At 41.7% G+C, this 23,578-nt stretch overlaps 1 protein-coding gene across 1 annotated transcript in view; it reads left to right on the top strand.

Moving 5' to 3' along the window:
• Nucleotides 1–3,586: 3,586 nt before the first annotated feature.
• The window catches only part of LOC310871044 (uncharacterized protein), a gene marked incomplete at both ends in the record, with an annotated part of 62,369 nt that continues 42,377 nt past the window's right edge, over nt 3,587–23,578 (top strand). Inside the window, 9 exons of the mRNA XM_083782492.1 lie at nt 3,587–3,622; nt 10,809–10,903; nt 11,033–11,147; nt 11,751–11,827; nt 11,967–12,054; nt 12,558–12,649; nt 14,064–14,151; nt 14,571–14,665; nt 15,256–15,343. Coding sequence (XP_083638618.1) covers nt 3,587–3,622; nt 10,809–10,903; nt 11,033–11,147; nt 11,751–11,827; nt 11,967–12,054; nt 12,558–12,649; nt 14,064–14,151; nt 14,571–14,665; nt 15,256–15,343 — 774 coding nt within the window. The remainder of the gene's footprint in view (nt 3,623–10,808; nt 10,904–11,032; nt 11,148–11,750; nt 11,828–11,966; nt 12,055–12,557; nt 12,650–14,063; nt 14,152–14,570; nt 14,666–15,255; nt 15,344–23,578) is intronic.

Raw genomic sequence — 23,578 nt, forward strand, 5'->3', positions numbered from 1 at the left:
TCTGTGTCCTCTCTCATAGTTCTAGGCAGGTCTGTAACTCTGTGTCCTCTCTCATAGTTCTAGACAGGTCTGTAACTCTGTGTCCTCTCTCATAGTTCTATAGGCAGGTCTGTAACTCTGTGTCCTCTCTCATAGTTCTAGGCAGGTCTGTAACTCTGTGTCCTCTCTCATAGTTCTAGGCAGGTCTGTAACTCTGTGTCCTCTCTCATAGTTCTAGGCAGGTCTGTAACTCTGTGTCCTCTCTCATAGTTCTAGGCAGGTCTGTAACTCTGTGTCCTCTCTCATAGTTCTAGGCAGGTCTGTAACTCTGTCCACTCTCAAAATTGCAGATCTACAAGCTCGAGTGCCGCGCTATGAGCTTGTAGATCTGCTATTTTCCAATAGATAAAGTTTGGAATAATGGTTAAAACACCAAAAGGGGTGATCCCGTACAGAATGGGTTAAAGTACATTCATACCATTTAATTAGGGCAAGCGCTTTGCTTTGAAAAGGTTCTTGTCTGTCCAAAAATGAATTGCACACAATGTACATGGAGCCATATCCCATTTCCTTAAAGGTTTTATGACATTCATTTTCATTTTCATTTATTTTTCTTTTTCTTTTTTGTTTTAGGTTTTATGACCTCAATTACACCCAAAAAACCTGAACTTTGAACATTCAGTGGATTTTCTGTGGTCTGAAGTTTTCTTTGGGGTTTTTTGGGCCTTTTGAGCTACAATGAAAACAGGCAACACAGTGAAACAGTGACATCTGCTGGCAAATCCCATTGACATATATGGGATTTGCAGTAAGTGATGTCACTTACTGCCGGCAAATCAGAGCACCTGTTTGAGCCAGAAAACCCCAGATCACAGAAAATCTACTGAATGTTAAAAGTTAATGTTTTTTGGGTGCAATTGAGATTAGAAAACCTAAAAAAAACAAGAACAATTCCAAAACCTTTTATTTAATGTCACAATCCCTTTAACAAACAGCGAGTAGTAGCAGGGCGGCAGTGCCTCAGGGGTAGAGTGCCTGGATGGTAACCGTAAGGTTGCCAGTTCAAACCCAGGCTCCCCCAGAGTTAGTGTTGAAGTGTCCTTGAGCAAGACACTGAACCCCTAATTGCTATAGTAAATAAATAGATGTGCTGGTTGGTGCCTTGCATGGTTTCCGCCGCCATCGGTGTATGAATGTGTGTGGGTAAATGTAATGCACAATCTCTTAGATAAAAACCTTGGATAAAGGTGCTATATATAAATGCACAATATTTTAGATAATGGAGAATTTGAGTGCCTCAAAGGAACTTTGGTAACTACCAGGTGAAACTCACATCTGTCAAAACACCGCTATCTAAATGGTAAATAACATTCTTATCCTTTGTGGTCAAGACAAAAAGAACACATCTAATCACGCCTCCAACTATCCATGATTTAATTAGCAGTTGACACAACAATAGGAAGGCTAATTTCAGATGAGCCTACTGCCTTTTTTCAGGTGAAACTTCTGCCCGAGTGGGAGTCAGTCTGCATGAACACCGATCCTCAACACCTCCAGACAAAGGAGATGGATATTGACTGAAGGAGAGAGAGAGAGACCATGTTATTATGCGCCGATCCCCTTCTACATATACATGGAGATTAGAAGCATGGAGAAACTGGGAAAGAAGAAGCGACCACAGCTAGTTCAGTGTCAGAATGAACAGCTGATGGCTGATGATGGATCTCTAACAACACCTCACACCTGGTTAATCTCCCTGCATGCTGTGTGTTGTGAGCTTGTAGAGCTGCTGTTTTCAGTGCATGACACGAGCATGTGCCAGAGGCAGCATTTTTACATAATGAATGTTAGACTAATATATATTTTAAATGAAATAGAAATAAATGTTATGCTGACTAATATCTGGGGAGAAACAATAATGGATAATACTATAGTGATCAAAAAGAGGTTGGTTATAGTTATAACCACCCCTAATCTAAAACACCCCTAATCTAAAACCCACTATAATCTAAAACATTTTTATTTTATTTAGCAATCCCTGAGTTGGTTCATGACCACTGCTAGCTCAATGTTGTTTCCTGTCATTCAAGTACTCTGTGTGTGTGTGTGTGTGTGTGTGTGTGTGTGTGTGTGTGTGTGTGTGTGTGTGTGTGTGTGTGTGTGTGTGTGTGTGGGGGGGGGGGGGGGGGGGGGGGGGGGTCAGCTAAAGTCTTTGAATGAACCGACCAATGAGGATTGTCCAGAGGTGATGTTTAACCTTCCTAAGAACTGTTTAGGCCTCCTTGGCTTTGACTCGACTAGTTGACTCGTCTAGTACTTGGTGGTGTGACTGCTCTCTGCTCTGCCTGAAACGACCAGGAGATCACCTTGTTTTCACTGAAAAGCACAAGGTAAGATACAACATTTACATTATATCTATAACCGTACCGTAGTCTGAAAACCCACCTTTTCAGACTCCATCATGGCCCATAGCACCCCTTTATTTCTGTAGACTTAGATAGCATTTGATACAGACTTATAGCATGTTATGTAGACAGCACTATAATTGCATTGTATGTAGTCATAGCACGTCATAGTACATATGTATAGTATATATGTATAGTTTCATTATATAGATATTCCACTGTTACTTTCTTAGCTCACGCATGTTTCATGATAAATGCTTTTTATGTGATGTATTCCCATGCTTTTTTGTTCTTGCTTAATGTAAGGAAACAAATGGACCATTATGGGTCTGTAACTCTGAGAGTGTACAAATGGACCCTTATTTGTACACTCTCAGAGTTAAAATTAACATTGATTTTACAATATAAATTGGGGTTCCCCAGAGAAATAGAAATGCCATTAAATGGGGGGGTTCTGTAGACTAAAGCAAATGGGGGTTCCTGGGATAATTGGTGTCAATTTGGGGGTCCTTGACGTTGAAAACGTTTGGGAACCAGTGCTGTAAATAAAGGCATAAGATAAGTTGCCAAGAGTATAGGCCTGGCCCAGGCCGTAGCGTAACGGTCTGGGCACCGGACTGGTGATCCAGTCGCAGTGTGCCGCGGGTTCGACTACCGGACCCGACACGGCCTTTACTGCATGTCATCCCCCCATCTCTCTCCCGTTTCCTGTCAGCCTACTGTCTGTCCCTTAAAAAATCAATAAAAGGCGTAAGCCGCAAAAAAATATCTTAAAAAAAAAAAAAAAAGAGTATAGGCCTAATACATTGTTTCTGTTTACTGTCAGATATAGATGCCACACAATTACATTATAATTTAAAGTTATAATACAGGATCACATGTTCTGTATTAGGCTACATTCTCAGTGTGATCTCATTGAGAACATTATTCATGATTTGGGAAATGTTTAACATTTTGGCAGCCAGACTAACAACAACCAGAGGCAGATTGCTGCAACAGGGCTGCCATCAGTGTGTGATTCATACGAGGTTTCCACTGGACACACACTGGTCTGATTTAAGGCAGAATTCTAAAACTTGGTTAATAGATATTAGTTATCGTCAAACCACTCTGTAAACCCATTTGGTAAATAAAACAACAACAACCCAAACGCATCTTGTATTTTCTTCTTTCTCAGAATCACAAGTCAGTGTGAAAGTGTCATGTCTGCCAACAGGCTGAGTCCAGAGCAGCAGCAGGTGAGCACAGACATCAACCACAACAACACGAAGAAAGACAAATCAAATGATTTCCACTAGAGCTGGGACTCGATTAAAAAAATTAATCTAATTAATCAGAGGCTTTGCGATGAATTAATCTAGATGAATCGCATTTTAATCGCATATCATTATTTGACCCGAGAACAGTGAGAAAGCATTTTTTTTAAATGGATTTTGGTATACTAGTGAATCAATGAATAGTGAATACACAAGTTTAAGCAATAAAACATTGTTTTTGTAGTAATAGGGGTAATAATTCTTTATTGAATAATTGCACACAACTGTGCTGTAATCCACGCTACCATCGGATAGCCTTTTAAATCCTATTTCCAATCCACGGGGACAAGCAAAGTGATCTCAGCGGCTTCCCCCAGTCTGGTGAACTGTCTGCGGTGTCTGGTGGTGTTATTGTCTGAAGAGGACAAGGACACTTGGTGCGCAGGTCCGTCTGAAAACTGCCCAGTGACAACGTTCCGCGGTGAAAAGAATAGTGCGATTAAAATGTGTTAATTTTTTTAATGCATTAATTTTTCTGTAGTTAATTAATCGCAATTAGTCCCGGCCCTAATTTCCACACATTTTCAAAAATAGCAGATCTACAACCTCATATAGGTGCGGCAAGAAGTGATGCGCTATGATCTTGTAGATCTGCTGTTTTCGCCAGTATAATAGCAAATGTAAAATAATGGTAAAAGAAAAGTGGTTAAAATCTAAAATGACACAGATTATTTCCCTGTTTTAATGGGTTATTAAAGGACCACTTCACCAATTTTCAACCTATCTTTCATAGAATTTGTTCTACTCGGTCTGTGTCTCATAGGAGGGCTGTGGGAAGTTCAGAAACCCGTCCACCAGTGACATCGTTAGGCAGATTTCTTTTTTTAAATACGATAATAAAAAAAAACTATATTTAGATTTTTCTTATTGTGAGAACGATGACTTCCATTTTCCCATCGTAAATTTTCAGGAATAGAAAGCCTTGGATTCCCGATCCATGATGTAAAATATGCATTTAACATCCACCCAAGTGCAGCAGATGTTTCTGAATACTGTTGTTGTTGTTCAGTGTAACTCACCAACCTCACAGAGGCTAATCCCTTGTAGGTGCAAAACGTATCTGACAATAAAAACGCCCTAGCCTAGAGACCCTTAGATAGCATTTTATGTCGACTTAGATAGTATTTTAGACAGACTTATAGCTCGTTACGTAGACAGCACTGGGGCGGCGGTGGCTCAGGGGTAGAGTGCCTGGATGGTAACCGTAAGGTTGCCAGTTCGAACCCGGGCTCCCCCAGAGTTACTGTCGAAGTGTCCTTGAGCAAGACACTGAACCCCTAATTGCTCCCGATGTGCTAGTTGGTGCCTTGCATGGTTTCCGCTGCCATCGGTGTGTGAATGGGTGAATGTAATGCACAATCTCTGTAAAGTGCCTTGGATAAAGGCGCTATATAAATGCACCATTTACCATTTACAGCACTAGAATTGCATTTTATGTAGTCATAGCACTTTATAGTACACATGTATATTGTATAATATATAATAGTATGTATAGTTGACATAGATACTCCACTATTGGCACTATTGGCACTATTGTTGCCATATAAAAAATGGCAACTAAAAAATACGGGGAAGCAGCTTTTTGCTTCTACGGGCCATCGGCATGGAACAAGCTCCCTCTGTACCTTCGTCAGGCAGCCTCTGTAGACATTTTTAAAGCTCAGCTCAAGACCCACTTCTACAACATTGCCTTTAAGTGATCTTATATTTTGTGTTATTCATGTCCTCACTGTATTGCATTACTGCTTGTTTTAATGTCGTTGCCTTGCTTTTCTTTTATGCTTTGCTTTTATTTTATTCTCCATTGTTCTGTAAAGCACTTTGAGCTGCATTTGATGTCATGAAAGGTGCTATACAAATAAAGTTTTATTAAGGGACCAAGAAGACACGCAGTGACTTTGGTCACTTCTTGTTTTTGTAGTTTTTAAGGGACCAAGAAGACACGCAGTGACTTTGGTCACTTATTGTTTTTGTCTTTATTTTTCTTCTTCTTCTTCTTCTTCTTCTTCCGCCAAAAATAGCTGTTCTGACTGAACCGTGCAGTCGCTTTTCGTGAAACTCGGTAATCTGGTAGAGGGCCATGCCAAACGGTGACTATGTGAAGCCCATGACCATTGGCCAAATGGTGGCGCTATAGCACTGAAATTGAAAATTAAGTTGAAAATGCAAACTTTGAATGTGCATATCTCATGAACCGTTTTACCGTTGGCAATGACACTTTGATACACATATGTGTCTCCTCATGCCAAACAACTTCCATATTCTGTCTTTTGACCTCTGACCTTTAGATTACCCGCCATTTTGAATTATATGAAAACCATTAAAAATCTATCTTCTCCCAGGATCTTTGATCAAAATGCACAAAAACGTCTACACTTGAACTTTGAACTTATACGAACAAAAAATCGTAACAGATTTCTTTTAAGTGAAAAAATGAAGTTTTTATGAGCCAATAAATAAATTCTGTCTTGTGAAACCTCTCATGCAACCAATACGTCTTCCAAATACGGTTGGCAGAGCTAATGCCTATACTGCATGTTACTGTATAGAATGAGTCAACTGACAGAGTCTGCTTAGCTCAGTCGGTAGAGCTCTCACCTTTGGACCACAGGGTCACTGGTTCAAATCCGGGTAGTGACAACTCAGCCTGTGATTCTTATTTGTGCATATTGTTCTCTCTCTTTCTCCATCTCTTTCTCCACCCCCCCTCTCTCTCTCTCTCTATCACTAGGACATGACATCACAATAATAGAGATACTAGTAACTGTAATAGAGTAATAAGTCTAATAGTGTATTTAGTGTAATAGTGTAATAAGTGTAATAGTGTAAAAGTAGTGCAATAGTGTAATAGTGAAATAAGTCTATTTAGTGTAATAGTAGTGTAATAGTGTAATAAGTGTATTTAGTGTATTAGTGTAATAGTGTAATAGTGTAATAAGTGTAATAGTGTAATAAGTCTATTTAGTGTAATAGTGTAATAAGTGTATTTAGTGTATTAGTGTAATAGTGTAATAGTGTAATAAGTGTAATAGTGTAATAGTGTAATAGTAGTGTAATAGTGTAATAGTGTAATAAGTGTAATAGTGTAATAGTAGTGTAATAGTGTAATAAGTGTAATAGCGTAATAGTGTAATAAGTGTAATAGTGCAAAAGTGTAATAGTGGTGTAATAGTGTAATAAGTGTATTCTGTCTTCTCTCTCTCTCCACCCCCCCTCTCTCTGTCTCTCTCTCCACCCCCCCTCTCTCTGTCTCTCTCTCTCCACCCCCCTCTCCCTCCACTCTCTCTCTCTGTCTCCACCCTCTCTCTCTGTCTCCACACTCTCTGTCCTCTCTCTGTCTCCACACTCTCTGTCCTCTCTCTGTCCTCTCTGTCTCCACACTCTCTGTCCTCTCTCTGTCTCAACACTATCTGTCCTCTCTCTGTCCTCTCTGTCTCCACACTCTCTGTCCTCTCTCTGTCCTCTCTGTCTCCACACTCTCTGTCCTCTCTCTGTCTCCACACTATCTGTCCTCTCTCTGTCCTCTCTCTGTCTCCACACTCTCTGTCCTCTCTCTGTCCTCTCTGTCTCCACACTCTCTGTCCTCTCTCTGTCTCCACACTCTCTGTCCTCTCTCTGTCCTCTCTGTCTCCACACTCTCTGTCCTCTCTCTGTCCTCTCTCTGTCTCAACACTCTCTGTCCTCTCTCTGTCCTCTCTCTGTCTCCACACTCTCTGTCCTCTCTCTGTCCTCTCTCTGTCTCCACACTCTCTGTCCTCTCTCTGTCCTCTCTCTGTCTCAACACTCTCTGTCCTCTCTCTGTCTCAACACTCTCTGTCCTCTCTGTCCTCTCTCTGTCTCCACACTCTCTGTCATCTCTCTGTCCTCTCTCTGTCCTCTCACTGTCTCCACACTCTCTGTCCTCTCTCTGTCTCCACACTCTGTCCTCTCTCTGTCTCCACACTCTCTGTCCCTGTGTCTCTCTGTCCCTGTCTCCACACTCTGTCCTCTCTGTCTCTCTCGCTCTCTCTCCACACTCTCTCTGTCTCCACCCTCTCTCTTTGTCTCCACCCTCTCTCTCTCTCTCTCTCTCTCTGTCTCTCTCTCTCTCTGTGTCTCTCTCTCTCTCTCTATCTCCTTGGTCCCGCCTTATCGCTGCTTGCAGCTATATTTTTTCTTCTCCTTCTTCCGCCAAAAATAGCTGTTCTGACTGAACCGTGCAGTCGCTTTTCGTGAAACTCGGTAATCTGGTAGAGGGCCATGCCAAACGGTGACTATGTGAAGCCCATGACCATTGGCCAAATGGTGGCGCTATAGCACTGAAATTGAAAATTAAGTTGAAAATGCAAACTTTGAATGTACATATCTCATGAACCGTTTGACCGTTGGCAATGACACTTTGATACACATATGTGTCTCCTCATGCCGAACAACTTCCATATGCTGACTTTTGACCTCTGACCTTTAGATTACCCGCCATTTTGAATTATATGAAAACCATTAAAAATCTATCTTCTCCCAGGATCTTTGATCAAAATGCACAAAAACGTCTACACTTGAACTTTGAACTTATACGAACAAAAAATCGTAACAGATTTCTTTTAAGTGAAAAAATGAAGTTTTTATGAGCCAATAAAAAATATTCTGTCTTGTGAAACCTCTCATGCAACCAATACGTCTTCCAAATACGGTTGGCAGAGCTAATACCTATACTGCATGTTACTGTATAGAATGAGTCAACTGACAGAGTCTGCTTAGCTCAGTCGGTAGAGCTCTCACCTATGGACCACAGGGTCACTGGTTCAAATCCGGGTGGTGACAACCACAGCCTGTGATTCTTATTTGTGCATATTGTTCTCTCTCTGTCTCTCTCTCTCTCTCTCTCTCTCATAGAGATACTAGTAACTGTAATAGAGTAATAAGTCTAATAATGTAATAAGTGTATTTAGTGTAATAGTGCAATAAGTGTAATAGTAGTGTAATAGTGTAATAAGTGTAATAGTGTAATATTGTAATAAGTCTAATAGTGTAATAGTGTAATAGTGTAATAAGTCTAATAGTGTAATAGTGTAATAAGTGTAATAGTGTAATTATAGTGTAATAAGTCTAATAGTGTAATAGTGTAATAGTGTAATAGTGTAATAGTAGTGTAATAGTGTAATAAGTGTAATAGTGTAATAAGTGTAATAATAGTAATAGTGTAATAGTAGTGTAATAGTGTAATAAGTCTAATAGTGTAATAGTGTAATAGTAGTGTAATAGTGTAATAAGTCTAATAGTGTAATAGTGTAATAGTAGTGTAATAGTGTAATAAGTGTATTTAGTGTAATAGTGTAATAGTGTAATATTAGTGAATTAGTGTAATAGTAGTGTAATAGTGTAATAGTAGTGTAATAGTGTAATAGTAGTGTAATAGTGTAATAAGTCTAATAGTGTAATAGTAGTGTAATAGTGTAATAAGTCTAATAGTGTAATAGTAGTGTAATAGTGTAATAAGTGTAATAGTGTAATAAGTGTATTCTGTCCTCTCTCTGTCTCCACTCTCTCTGTCCTCTCTCTGTCCTCTCACTGTCTCCACACTCTCTGTCCTCTCTCTGTCTCCACACTCTCTGTCCTCTCTCTGTCTCCACACTCTGTCCTCTCACTGTCTCCACACTCTGTCCTCTCTCTGTCTCCACACTCTCTGTCCTCTCAATGTCTCCACACTCTGTCCTCTCTCTGTCTCCACACTCTGTCTTCTCTCTGTCTCCACACTCTGTCCTCTCACTGTCTCCACACTCTGTCCTCTCTCTGTCTCCACACTCTGTCCTCTCTCTGTCTCCACACTCTGTCCTCTCACTGTCTCCACACTCTGTCCTCTCACTGTCTCCACACTCTGTCCTCTCTCTGTCTCCACACTCTCTGTCCTCTCTCTGTCTCCACACTCTGTCCTCTCTCTGTCTCCACACTCTCTGTCCTCTCTCTGTCCTCTCTCTGTCTCCACACTCTGTCCTCTCTCTGTCTCCACACTCTGTCCTCTCTCTGTCTCCACACTCTGTCCTCTCTCTGTCTCCACACTCTGTCCTCTCTCTGTCTCCACACTCTCTGTCCTCTCAATGTCTCCACACTCTGTCCTCTCTCTGTCTCCACACTCTCTGTCCTCTCTCTGTCCTCTCTCTGTCTCCACACTCTGTCCTCTCACTGTCTCCACACTCTCTGTCCTCTCTCTGTCTCCACACTCTCTGTCCTCTCTCTGTCTCCACACTCTGTCCTCTCACTGTCTCCACACTCTGTCCTCTCTCTGTCTCCACACTCTGTCCTCTCACTGACTCCACACTCTGTCCTCTCTCTGTCTCCACACTCTGTCCTCTCACTGTCTCCACACTCTGTCCTCTCACTGTCTCCACACTCTGTCCTCTCTCTGTCTCCACACTCTCTGTCCTCTCAATGTCTCCACACTCTGTCCTCTCTCTGTCTCCACACTCTGTCCTCTCTCTGTCTCCACACTCTGTCCTCTCACTGTCTCCACACTCTGTCCTCTCACTGTCTCCACACTCTCTGTCCTCTCTCTGTCTCCACACTCTCTGTCCTCTCTCTGTCCTCTCTCTGTCTCCACACTCTCTGTCCTCTCTCTGTCCTCTCTCTGTCTCCACCCTCTCTCTCTCTCTCTCTCTCTCTCTCTCTCCACACTCTCTGTCTTTCTCTCTCTCTGTCTCTCTCTCTCTCTCTATCTCCTTGGTCCCGCCTTATCGCTGCTTGCAGCTATATTTTATTATTATTATTATTACGTTCTTAAGTTTATACATGATTCATGATAGCTACTTTTTATACATATGCTTTTGTTTTTGCTTAAATGTAAGTCGCTCTGGATCAAGAGCGTCTGCTAAATGCCTAAATTATAAATTGTAAATTGTTTAAGTGCTTCTGTCTTAAGGTGCTCCGCTTGGTGAAGTGCTGTGGAGATGGGTTAATAAAAACAATGCTTTGTGCTTCTGTCTGTCTTAAGGTGCTCCGCTTGGTGAAGTGCTGTGGGGATGGGTTAATAAAAACAATGCTTTGTGCTTCTGTCTGTCCTAAGGTGCTCCGCTTGGTGCAGTGCTGTGGGGATGGGTTAATAAAAACAATGCTTTGTGCTTCTGTCTGTCTTAAGGTGCTCCGCTTGGTGAAGTGCTGTGGAGATGCTGAGGGCATCAGCCTTCGCGACCTGATGCGGAGACTCAGTGGCATGAGTTATGCCGTCATGCTGTAAGACGCGCCTCTCCTCTCCTCCATTATCATTATTATTATTATTATTATTATTATTATTTAATTTGTGGTATTTATTATTCTTTAATGAAGCTAAATATTCTGCATGGCCTTCCCTCTGTTCTACAGAGACGCAGTGGAGTTCCTGAGCATGGGGCGACTGATCTTTCCCACCGTCGACGAGTATCACTACAAATGGACGGACGCTATCAACGACTACATCATGTCCCCGGACACCATCAATGTAAGATTATATATTTAACCCATTCTGACCTGAGATCAGATTGTAAAAGAAATGTCTGTTTGAAAATGACAGTTTTCTGAAAAAAGCTATGTTTCTATGTCAGTCGTTCTTTGTTTTTTCAAAAAATAGCAGACCTACAAGCTCGTAGCGCGCCGCTATGAGCTTGTAGATCTGCTATTTTTAAATAGCTAAAGCATTTGTTTATTTTCTTTTAATGAATGTAAATGAAATAATTTCGTTTCAGGATGGGAACCCCTTTTGGCGTTTTAAGCTCTTTCTTTCGAACGTTTTTAACTCAATTCTTTGCTTCTCGGGGGGTCCCCGGAACAACATATTTTCATGGGGTCGGCGGGCCAAGTACATATATACGTTTTGGGGGTCCTTCATGAAAAAGGTTGAGCACCAAACTGACACAGAAAGATAGTTTCTTTTTCCAGAAAACTGTCAGGATTTAGAAACCTTTTTTTTAAAAATCAGCATCAACCATCATTTGGTGTGATGTACCAGCCTTACAGAGACAAATTCCTCCTCTGCAAAAACATTCCTGGCAATAAAAAAAAACAATTTGTGATTCTCTCCTTTAAGGTGCTTCGTGTGATAAAGAGCTGTCGAGCTGTCGAAGGCATCAGCCTTCAGGGGCTGGAGGAGAGACTGGGTGACGTGAGTTTGCCCGTCATCTGGTAAGACATCTGAGTTACTGTATACCGTATAGTCATGTCGGCTCACAGGACCCCTGTGGTTCATTCTGTTCCCTTTAATACGAGAGTACACAACTATCTAAATATTATGCATCACCTTTTTTCCACCTTCCTGTGACAGGGAAGCAGTGGAGTTCCTGAGCAACGAGGGATACATCTATTCCACCATCGACCAGTTTCACTACACGTCATCAGACACCATCAACAAAGTAATGTTCTTTAGACCAGTTTCACTACACACCATCAGACACCATCAACAAAGTAATGTCCTTTACACCAGTTTCACTACACACCATCAGACACCATCAACAAAGTAATGTTCTTTAGACCATTCTGACCTGAGATCAGATTCATACGAGGTTTCCACTGGACACACACTGGTCTGATTAACCCATTCTGACCTGAGATCAGATTCTAAAAATGTCAGTCGTTCTTCGATTTGAGCTTGTAGGTCTGCTATTTTTCAATAGCTAAAGCATAACATGATGCTGACACCAAAATGGGTGCCCGTTCAGAATGGGTGAACTACAAATTCTGGGACAGTTATTGAACTGTCCAAATTGTCCCTAGTATACTGCCTACTAAATAAATAATGCACTCAGGATACAATATATATAATAATACCAACTTCATTGAATGTGATCTCACAGAGACAAATTCCTTGTCTGTACAACAAGGCCAATACCATGTTTTATTTCATCTTTCTCCAAAGGTGCTGGGTTTGATCATGTACTTTCAGGATTCTGAGGGAATCTGTCTTCTGGACCTGAAGAGATATAGTCTCATGAGTCTGCCCGTTATCAGGTAAGATCCTCTGCTGTCATACTTAAAGGGACACTTCACCCTTTTTGCAAAAAAATATATGTTAATGACGTTTAGAAGCTTTAGAACACTTTCCTGGGGGTCTTTATGTGTGTAATCTGTGGTTTTAGATATTTTAGATTGTAGCAGTGAGCCCAGTGTCTCTGATGTCATGGACACTGGTCTCACTACTACCTTCCTGGACTACATGTTGTCTCAGTAAGACAGCTCTCCCCCCTATCCACAAGGAGGAGCAGTGCACCAAAGAATGGTGGGAATTGTAGTCCAGGAAGGTAGTGAGACCAGTGTCCATGACATCAGAGACACTGTGCTCACTGCTACAATCTAGAATATCTAAAACCACATATTACACACATAAATACCCCCAGGAAAGTGTTCTAAAGCTTCTAAACGTCATTAACATATATTTTTTTGCAAAAAGGGTGAAGTGTCCCTTTAATTTTATTCCATCTAAATTAGTCGTGTCAGCTGACTGAAACATTGTAATCAGGATTGTCGTACAGCTGTCTCTATATCAGAGGGGTGGGCAGCTTTGACGATGGAGAGAGAGCCACTACAGTTCCACACTCACTCCAGATAAGGGCCACATTGCATATTACTGTCGTAGCTAAAAAAAATAGCCGATCTACAAGCTCAAAACACGTCGCAGTGGGGCGCGTTTTGAGCTTGTAGATCAGCTATTTTTTTGCTATTTTTTTAATTGGAATCCTGAAAAGTTTAATTCGTATTTAATTTCAAAATTTAACTTTATGAACCAAATGCAAATACATTGGACATAAAAAAAAGACAATAACATTTTAATACTAGTAATTAGCCGATATTCACCTGAGGGCCACATTAACCCATTCTGACCTGAGATCAGATTCATACGAGGTTTCCACTGGACACACACTGGTCTGATTAAACCCATTCTGACCTGAGATCAGATTCTAAAAATGTCAGTCGATTTTTCAATAGCTAAAGCATAACATGATGCCAACACCAAAATGGGTGCCCGTTCAGAATGGCTTAATAAGGTGAGGGCCGCCAGTTGCCCATGCATGCTCTCTATATGGACAATGCTGGAGCAGTAATTATGTGTGGTCCCTTAGCTTAGGGAGCTGTGTGTCCTATAAGAGCCACCAGCACAAGCCATTTAGTAAAGACTGTGGTTTGTTTTGTTCAGTTTTCTATGAGATCATTTAACAGTTGTTCCATCTAAAATGTTGATGGAACAACTGTCAGTAAACAGTCTAGAACAAACAAAGTGACAACTGTGTAAGTCAACACACGTGAGCTGCAACTGGCCGCGGCCCTCACCAAGTCACCTTTTGCGCAATGTGGCCCTTGCCCCAAAATGAGTTTGACACCCCTGATCTAAATAGTATGCATCATTTGTCCCACTGTCCTCCGACAGGCAAGCAGTGGAGTCCCTGGTTGCCGACGGGCTGGTCTTCTCTCCTATTGACGGCTATCACTACAAAGTGACCAAGGACATCAACAAAGTAAAATAATGCTTTGTGTTATGTTGAAAAGAAATGTATTTTGTATATTTCACGTGAGACGGTAGAGACGGTTATTGAACTGTCCCTGGTCTGCTGGGAAATCCCATTGTCATTTAAGGGATTTGCAGGCTCTTACATCACACTCCACAGGAAAATCAGAGAACTCGTTTGAGCCAGAAAACCCCAGACCACAGAAAACCTACTGAATGTTAAAAGTTCAGGTTTTTTTTGGGTGCAATTGAGCTCTGAAAAATAAAAATGTATAAGAAGAATTACAAAAACTTTCAAGTCAATTCTTTGTATCTTCATATTTTTGAGATAATTGTAAACATTTCTTAATACTAGTCTGTTTGTTATCCAGTGTAATGCAACAAAACATACGTACCTGGCAATAAAACAATACATTCTGATTGTCATAGGTGCTGAGTTTGATAAAGAGTTGTGGAGACGTGGAGGGCATCAGCCTCCAGGAGCTGAAACGGGGACTAAATGGCATGAGTATGCCTGCCATCTGGTAAGACCCCCCTCTCTTCTCTCACATGTTTTCTTTTTGTTTACATTTTTAGCTCTGAATATGTCGTGTCAGCTCCTCCCAGAAGCCCCTGTCATTTCGTCAACGAAGAATGTTCGTCGACTACCTTTTTTCACTGACGAAAACGAAATGGAAACTAAATGAAAATTAAGCTATGATTACTGAAACTAAGACAAAATGTCGTCAACAAAACTAGACTAAAATGTTAGGAAGGGGACTAGTGGACAAGAGATCCAGTAACAAGTCATATTTAAGTCATAGCCTACTTGGTTGCATGATGAAAATAGCAGATCTACACACGTTGTGAGCTTGGAAATCTGCTATTTTCAGCAAGTGTAAAGATCAGGCATTACGACGGCATCAAGGCCCGCCAAAATACATTTTAGTTGACTAAATCAATTGTGGATTTAGTCGACTAATAAAATCGTATGATATTTAGTCGACTAATAAAATCGTATGATATTTAGTCGACTAAAACTAGACTAAAACACTAAAACATTTCAGGTGACTACAACTAAATGGAAACTATTCAAGGCACTAAAATGCGTCTCCTTTCCACTGTCCTCTGACAGGCAGACGGTGGTGTTTCTGACGGAGGCGCGGTTCATCTTCGCCACCATCGACATGGAACACTACAGGTCCATAGACACCACCAACGAGGTAATGTGAGGCATTGTATTCAGGAAACAGTCATTTTCCAGAAGGGAGAGGGCAACTCTCCCTTCTGGTTGCCAGTCGCCAGTTGTCCAGCAGGGGGAGTGGTTTCACCAGCCTAGGTCTGACCGTCATACTATATGATTTCAATCTCTCCCTATACAGATGCTGACTCCAGCGTCAAGCAACTGCAATGCAAGACACACTGCGATGCAAGACGCACTTTGCAACCAGCAAATCGAATGTGTGGGTATATATGGGTATATATACTGAGTCTCACCATGCTAATCTTAACTTCAGAGATTGTTGCTCTATATGTGATGGGGTTTTTCGTTTAAAGTGTGTACACATGTGTTTATATTTGGACCACTTCTTAACTCTCATACCTACTGTATGAGTTGTCTGAACTGAAAGTGACCTGATGCTACCAAACATCTATAGAGAATATGTTAATATAAGTGATCATTATTATGTATCATGCAGTGTTTCCTGGAGGTGGTTCTCTCTGGAGAGGTATCATCGGTGTTCTTGAAATTAACAAGTTTAACCCATTCTGATTTCTGACCTGAGATCAGATTCATACGAGGTTTCCACTGGACACACACTGGTCTGATTAACCCATTCTGACCTGAGATCACATTCTAAAAAAGTCGTCGTTCTTCGATTTTTCAAAAAATAGCAGACCTACAAGCTCATATCGCGCCACTCGGTGGAGCGATATGAGCTTGTAGATCTGCTATTTTTAAATAGCTAAAGCATAACATGATGCTGACACCAAAATGGGTGCCCGGTCAGAATGGGTTAATAACCAATACAATGCACACATTGTATTTATCCAGCTACTAATTTATTCTCCTCCATACTCTGAACACTCTGGATTGTTTATTTTTCATTTTAACCTGCCTTACTTTACCTGTACTACTGCCCACTTTATTTTAACTTTATTAGTATTATTGTTGTTATTATTATTATTAGTTTATTATTATCTTGTTGTCATATACCAACACATACTTCCCACAGATTACATGCACACCCCCAATGTGAGTTTGAAACTATGACCAATGACAAAAACAACAACAACTCCCATATCAACACAGAGAAATACAACAATATGCAAACAAACACAGCAGCAACATCTGTGAACTGTTGCGACAAAAGAAGGTTAGCGAATGGAATACAACCACCCTAAGGACTGCTATCTGTACCAAGTAGACCGCTAAAGTTACTGCACATTACAGACAAACACATCTTAAATATTAAATATATATTTTTAGGGGTGCTATCCAGCTTTTAGTGTTCACAAACTTTGTCCTACATGCACAAACACTAACCCATTCTGACCCTTTTGGTGTTTTAACCCATTCTGACCTGAGATCAGATTCATACAAGGTTTCCGCCGGACACACACTGGTCTGATGAACCCATTCTGACCTGAGATCAGATTCTAAAAATGTCAGTCGCTCTTCGATTTTTCAAAAATAGCAGACCTACAAGCTCGTATCGCGCCACTCGGTGGCGCGATATGAGCTTGTAGATCTGCTATTTTTAAATAGCTAAAGCATAACATGATGCTAACACCAAAATGGGTGCCCAGTCAGAATGGGTTAAGCATCACCGTATGTTATGCTTTATTAGCTGTTGAAAAATGGCAGATCTACAAGCTCATAGCACGGCACTCTGTGCCGCGCGCTATATATGAACTTGTGGGTCTGCTATTTTTGAAAAATCGTGAAAATGTGGCGCAAATCTTTGAATTCTTTCACAGCGGACGCTTTTTAACTCATATCTTTGCTTCTGGGGGCGGCCCCTGGAACAGCATGTTTTCAGATGGGGGTCGGCGGCCAAATACATATCATTTGTGGGGTCCTTGACATGAAATATTGAGCATAGAAACATGAGGTCTTTCAGGAAACTGTCAGGACATTTTTTTTATTTCGACGTCGTCGTCAGGTCTGAATGGGTTAAATTCCCATTGGCAATGAATGGAACATTATACGAGATAATGTCTGAGCTAATAGACAGTGTTTATTTTATGACATGATGATGTACGATAATAAGAGCGCCCCTCACTTCACACAGGTGTGATTTTTTGTATTCTATTTAAAATACTCTTTTTAAACAAATGCTGCTATTTGTCCAAAAGGGACTGCAAAGGAGTGCTGCTATAGTTGTTTAAAAAAAGCATTATACCCAATTGTATTAAACGGTGCAATGTGACATAGCTCTGTTTTACACAATGCTGCACAATCCTCCCAACTGTATATATACTTTCCCCATTTTCAACTGTTTTTATATTGTTAATATATTTTGACACTTGCATGCATTGGCAATGTAAACGTATGTTTTCTCGTGCCAATAAAGCTCCTTTGTAATTGAATTGATATGGTCATTGTTTTATAGAACACGTACAGAGAGTGCCAGTATACTTGTATGAATTTGTATGAAACGACTCTTGATTGATCATTGTTACTAATAGCGTGGTACAGTCCGATAACACTACGGTGTTCGGTGGCTCAGGGGTAGAGTGGCCGGATGGTAACCGCAAAGTTGCCAGTTCGAACCCGGGCTCCCCCAGAGTCAGCGTCGAAGTGTCCTTGAGCAAGACTCTGGACCCCAAATTCCCCCTGAATGTGCAGGTTGGTGCCTTCCATGGTTTCCGCCGCCATTGGTGTGTGAATGTAATGCACAATCTTATGTAAAACGCTTTGGATAAAGGTGCTATATAAATGCACCATTTATCCATAATGATTTCCTTGCTTGGTGACTATTTCTATGTATTTGATGTATTGTTCTTGCTTACCGTAAGTCAGTCACTCTAAACTGCTAAATGACTAAATTGTCAAATTACTCTGACAGTTGACAAATTACTGCTATCTTTAGCGGTTTTTAAACATCCACACCTCCGACTCCATTAGTTTTGCAGAGAGATACTTCTGGCAAAGAGGTCTGCCACCTGGTCCTTAACACCTAGGGACCAATCCACATCCACAGTGGAGAGTGATCAGAGCATGGAAACCTGCAGATCTCCTAATGATCACAACAGTAATTTGTATGATAACGATGATGACCCTTGACCCTCCACACATGGTGAAAAGGCCCAACGTCAACTACTGTTGGGCTGAAACTGAAACTGCGGCTCGTGCCAGAATTCAATTTGTGATGCAACTCTCACAGAAACAACAGCATGAGCTTACACACACACACACACACACACACACACACACACACACACACACACACACACACACACACACACACACACACACACACACACACACACACACACACACAGGGAGGGAGAGCCTATTTCACCTTTTGATTGATTGAATACATTTAATATAAACAGTACTGTAAAATAGTACAGTGGTACAATTATATACCAAAAGCTCAAAGGGCTTGTTTCCCTATAAGGGACTTATCTGTACCAAGTAGACCGCTACATAGCCTACCCCCGGTCATTTTCGCAGGGCCCCCATAGCACGCGTGCGCGCAACATTTTTGTGTTTTTCCGTGTTTTTATCATGTTTTTGACCTAAATCAATGGCCAATGATTAATGAAGGGCCCCAGGAGCCCTTTTCAAGGCGTCAAACCTAGTACTGCGCGGTCCTATTTCCCTGAAGGGCCCCTGAGAGCCAAGGGCCCCAGCTGGGCCACGGCCCCACTGGCCCAATGGCTGATTAATTTGTCCCTGCCAGGAGGAAGTCAGTAATGTTGCTCTGGAGTCTGGAGAGGGAAGTCCGTGACCCCGGTCCACACCACTGATTCAACCCCCACGAACCCCAACCAAGAAAAGCCTGGGTACCGAGGCTGGCTATTAAACCCCTTCAATAGCAAAGTTCATAATTATGATATGATATGATATATTATATGATATGATATGGAAAACATGTCGCAACAGACAGTTCACAAAGCTTGCAGCTGTGCTGTGTTAGAAGTATTATTTATTTGATAGTAGGCTACTACTAGTATCTATCTTGTCTTGTCGTTTAGTCATATTATATAGTTTCAAACTCTCTTTGCGTCGACCAAAATTAAGGGGTGGACATGATGCAATGAGTGTGTGCGTGTGTAGTATACTTTGTGTGTGTGAGTGAGTGTGTTTGATCTGGACCAATCAGCTAGCAGACCTCGGACAAACCGACCAATGGCGTGGCGGATGAACAATGCTCGAATGCAAATTCTCTCCAGCATGGTCCCCCCCCCCCCCCCCCTCCCTCCCCCCCCCCCACTGAGCCCTCCTCCTCCTCAGCCCAGCGGTTTATTTACAAGGAAGGAAGAACTTTATAATAATAGTCTTTTTGGACCCGCTGATAATGTTATATATCTGTATTATGTGACTTAATACAGCCTGCTGGAAGTAGGAAACCAAACAACGGCACAATAATCTCTCTTCGGGACGCTGAGAAGCCCAAAAGGTAAATAAATGTGTGTGTTTGTGTCTGTGTCGCTGTGTGTGTGCACATCAATGGTTGTAGGCTAGTAGCTGGACAGGCATTCAGTGTTTCTGTTTGATTAAAAAAGCATAATAAGGTATATATGCTATAATAATGCTACAGCAGCCTGCCGTTACATAAACATGTTAACTGTAAAGGCACAATACCTAGGTTACAGTCATTCCGCCTGGGATCAAGATTTAGCCTGAGATTTAGACTCTCGTATTTATTTATTTATCGATTGTGAGTCCGACAATAATGTCCGAATCGATACATACATCTAGACTATAAGCCTGGGATCAAGACGGCCTGTAGTCTTTTTGGTCGAATCTAAGCATAGTTTACTGATGGCACATTGTTTTACTGTTAACATGATCACAACACAATGCTGCTGGGGGGTGCACTTAGTTTAGACTAGTCATTGGTTAGACATGGGTTAAGGTTAGGTTTAGTGTGCATACTTAGTTTAGACTAGTCATTGGTTAGACATGGGTTAAGGTTAGCCCTCCAAGCAGAACCCAATGCTACTGAAGTTTCTGACATTTGTTCGACCCAGTGCATTGGGTCCTGTTGCACCACTACCATGCCACCTGGTACGCAGCCATTCTTAAACATAAACAACATGTTTAGCGCCTGTCTGCGCTCTGTGACGACATTTTTCCATGTGAGGCTTTCTGAATATGTGAAGTATAAGTACCCATACATCCCGCTGCGAATATCTCCTGTGGCGCGGAAGCCGTTAAGTTAACTTTGTTTGACCGATTTGGTCGCTTTGATTCTTCTCTTCCTTCCTTGTTTATTGACACCTCATTGTACCGCCTATCTGGCTAGCTAGTGGCGCTATAGCTATGACAGAGCAGATCAGAGGCAGGGACGTAGCCGCACAAGCCAACCGCACACCGGGAGGCGGTACAATAAACGGTAAACAAACAAGAAGAAATAAAGCGACCAAATCGGTCAAACAAAGATTAAAAATACTTAACGGCTTCCGCGCCACAGGAGATATTCGCAGCGGGATGTATAGGTACTTAAAGTTCCCGAATTCAGAATCACTCAAGCTAAAAAAGACCGTCACACGGCGCAGATTCAATCTTACGCGTTCTTAATACTTCCGCGTTCCGGAATTCCCATACGAAAATATAGTCATGACCAGGGACCCAACATAAAACTCATCAAAATTTCAGAAAAGCTTTATGTAGGGTTCCGAGAGGGGCTAGGTTAAGGTTAGGTTTAGGCGTGCTGCCCCGTGGGAGGTTAGGTTTAGACTAGTCATTGGTTAGACATGGGTTAAGGTTAGGTTTAGGTGTGCTGCCCCGTGGGAGGTTAGTTTTAGACTAGTCATTGGTTAGACATGGGTTAAGGTTAGCCCCAGGTGTGCTGCCCCGTGGGAGGTTAGGGTCAGACTAGTCATTGGTTAGACATGGGTTAAGGTTAGGTTTAGGTGTGCTGGCCCGTGGGAGGTTAGGTTTAGACTAGGCATTGGTTAGACATGGGTTAAGGTTAGGTTTAGGTGTGCTGCCCCGTGGGAGGTTAGGTTTAGACTAGTCATTGGTTAGACATGGGTTAAGGTTAGGTTTAGGTGTGCTGCCCCGTGGGAGGTTAGGTTTAGGGTGAGGGTTTGAGATAGGTTGTAGGGGGTGCATACTTAGTTTAGACTAGTCATTGGTTAGACATGGGTTAAGGTTAGGTTTAGGTGTGCTGCCCCGTGGGAGGTTAGGTTTAGACTAGTCATTGGTTAGACATGGGTTAAGGTTAGGTCTAGGTGTGCTGCCCCGTGGGAGGTTAGGTTTAGGGTGAGGGTTTGAGATAGGTTGTAGTTGTAGGACTAATGACTGGTCTAACAAATGACTAGTCTAAACCAAAAACTGTCTAATCTAAGTACTGCACCCTGCTGCTGGCATTAACCTGCCGTTCTGCATGTTTGAAATGGTGCATTTAGAGCTATGTTACTCTCAACTTCTGCTTCTGCTATCTTCGGTTTGTAATGGGTGACTGGGTTTGTTTAGCATAAGATTTAGACTATCGCCAGAAACCATAAATACGTCTAGTCTAAATCTTAGGCTAGGTCTTGTTTAATTTGCTCTGAGGTTTCTTAGTTTCTGTGAAAAACAGCACACAGTGAGACAAACAAGAACAGACAGGATCTAAATATATTAACCCATTTTGGTCGATAAAAATAGGCTTCTAAATCCTAACATTTTTCTGAAAAACCTATGTTTCTATGTCAGTTGGTGCTCAACCTTTTTCATGTCAAGGACCCCCAGAATTATCTCTATTGGGCCACGGACCCCCATCTCAAAATATGTAGTTCTACAAATCAAACAAAGGCTGACAAAAACAGCCAGGATAGTATATTCATCTTGCTTTCCTTTCCCCCTCCTATGTCCAGCTTTGAGGGTTGTGTAAATGCAGACATTGTCCTAATAACACAAACATTGAATGCCATTGATAATGAATGGCCAGCTTTAAGTGTTTGTGCAAACACAAACATTGAAAATATTGACAATGAATGTCCAGCAGTGCTGCACGATGCTCGCTCAAATGTGAATCTCGATTCTCCTCCACAGGAATTGAGATTCCACGATTCTCACACGATTCTCATAATTTCCATGAAAATATGTATTAACCCATTCTGACCGGGCACCCATTTTGGTGTTGGCATCATGTTATGCTTTAGCTATTGAAAAATAGCAGATCTACAAGCTCATAGCGCGCCACCGAGTGGCGCGATACGAGCTTGTAGGTCTGCTATTTTTGAAAAATCGAAGACACTTTTAGAATCTGATCTCAGGTCAGAATGGGTTAATAATGAAACTGTCAGGATGTAATAGACACTTTTAGAATCTGATCTCAGGTCAGAATGGGTTAATAATGAAACTGTCAGGATGTAATAGACATTTTTAGAATCTGATCTCAGGTCAGAATGGGTTAAAAGAAAGTACTCGTACTCGTACTTGGTCTGAAAAAAATGGTATGGGGACATCTCTAGTTTTGAGTGTTTGTGCAAACACGAACATAGAGTGAGGACGCAGAGTGTGATTGGCCGGAATGAGGTGATGTATAAGAGCGCCCCTCACCTCACCCCTGCCCATTTTGACAGGCTGGAACGGCTTAGGGGCGACGACAGACTTGAAGACCCTATTAACAGGAGTCCTATGCATGCACCTCTTGGTACCACAGCACCTCAAAGGCCCTTAAAACTAGGCTCCAGACTTCCCAAAACAAACTGGTCAGGCTCCTACTTGGCCTCACTCCCCGAAACCACCTCACCCCTGCCCACTTAGACAGGCTGGAATGGCTTAGGGTCGACGACAGACTAGAGTACAGCATCTTGCAATGGGTCTGGTCCACAAGATTTGATACAGCACCAAGATACCCTACCTGTCTAGATACTTATAATTAGTACACCCACAACACCAGAGGGAGTTCAACAAACCATGTGCAACCCAGATTCGGCACAAACAAGGGGCTAAATTATTTTCGCTCCTATGCCACCAAAATGTGGAACAACCTACTAATGGTCATTAAGATGTGAATCCCTTGACTCCTTCAAAACACTGCAATTTGAAACTGCCCCCCCGTAAAATCTGAAATCCCTCACTGTATTTTTACCTCTATGATGATTTCCTGTTGTTGGCAATATAGAAGTGCATGTTTGAACGTCTCTAAATGTTATGATGAATTGAACATGGTGGACCCTATTGTAAACAAGTGTACTCCTTTATGGCGTTTTCCACAGTTAACAGTTTTGTATTGAGTTGTGCTTGAAATGTACTGTAATTCTCCAATCTGTTAAAAAAATCAAAA

This window comes from Protomyctophum parallelum (assembly GCF_964188405.1).
Source record: "Protomyctophum parallelum genome assembly, chromosome: 1".
Lineage (NCBI taxonomy): Eukaryota > Metazoa > Chordata > Actinopteri > Myctophiformes > Myctophidae > Protomyctophum > Protomyctophum parallelum.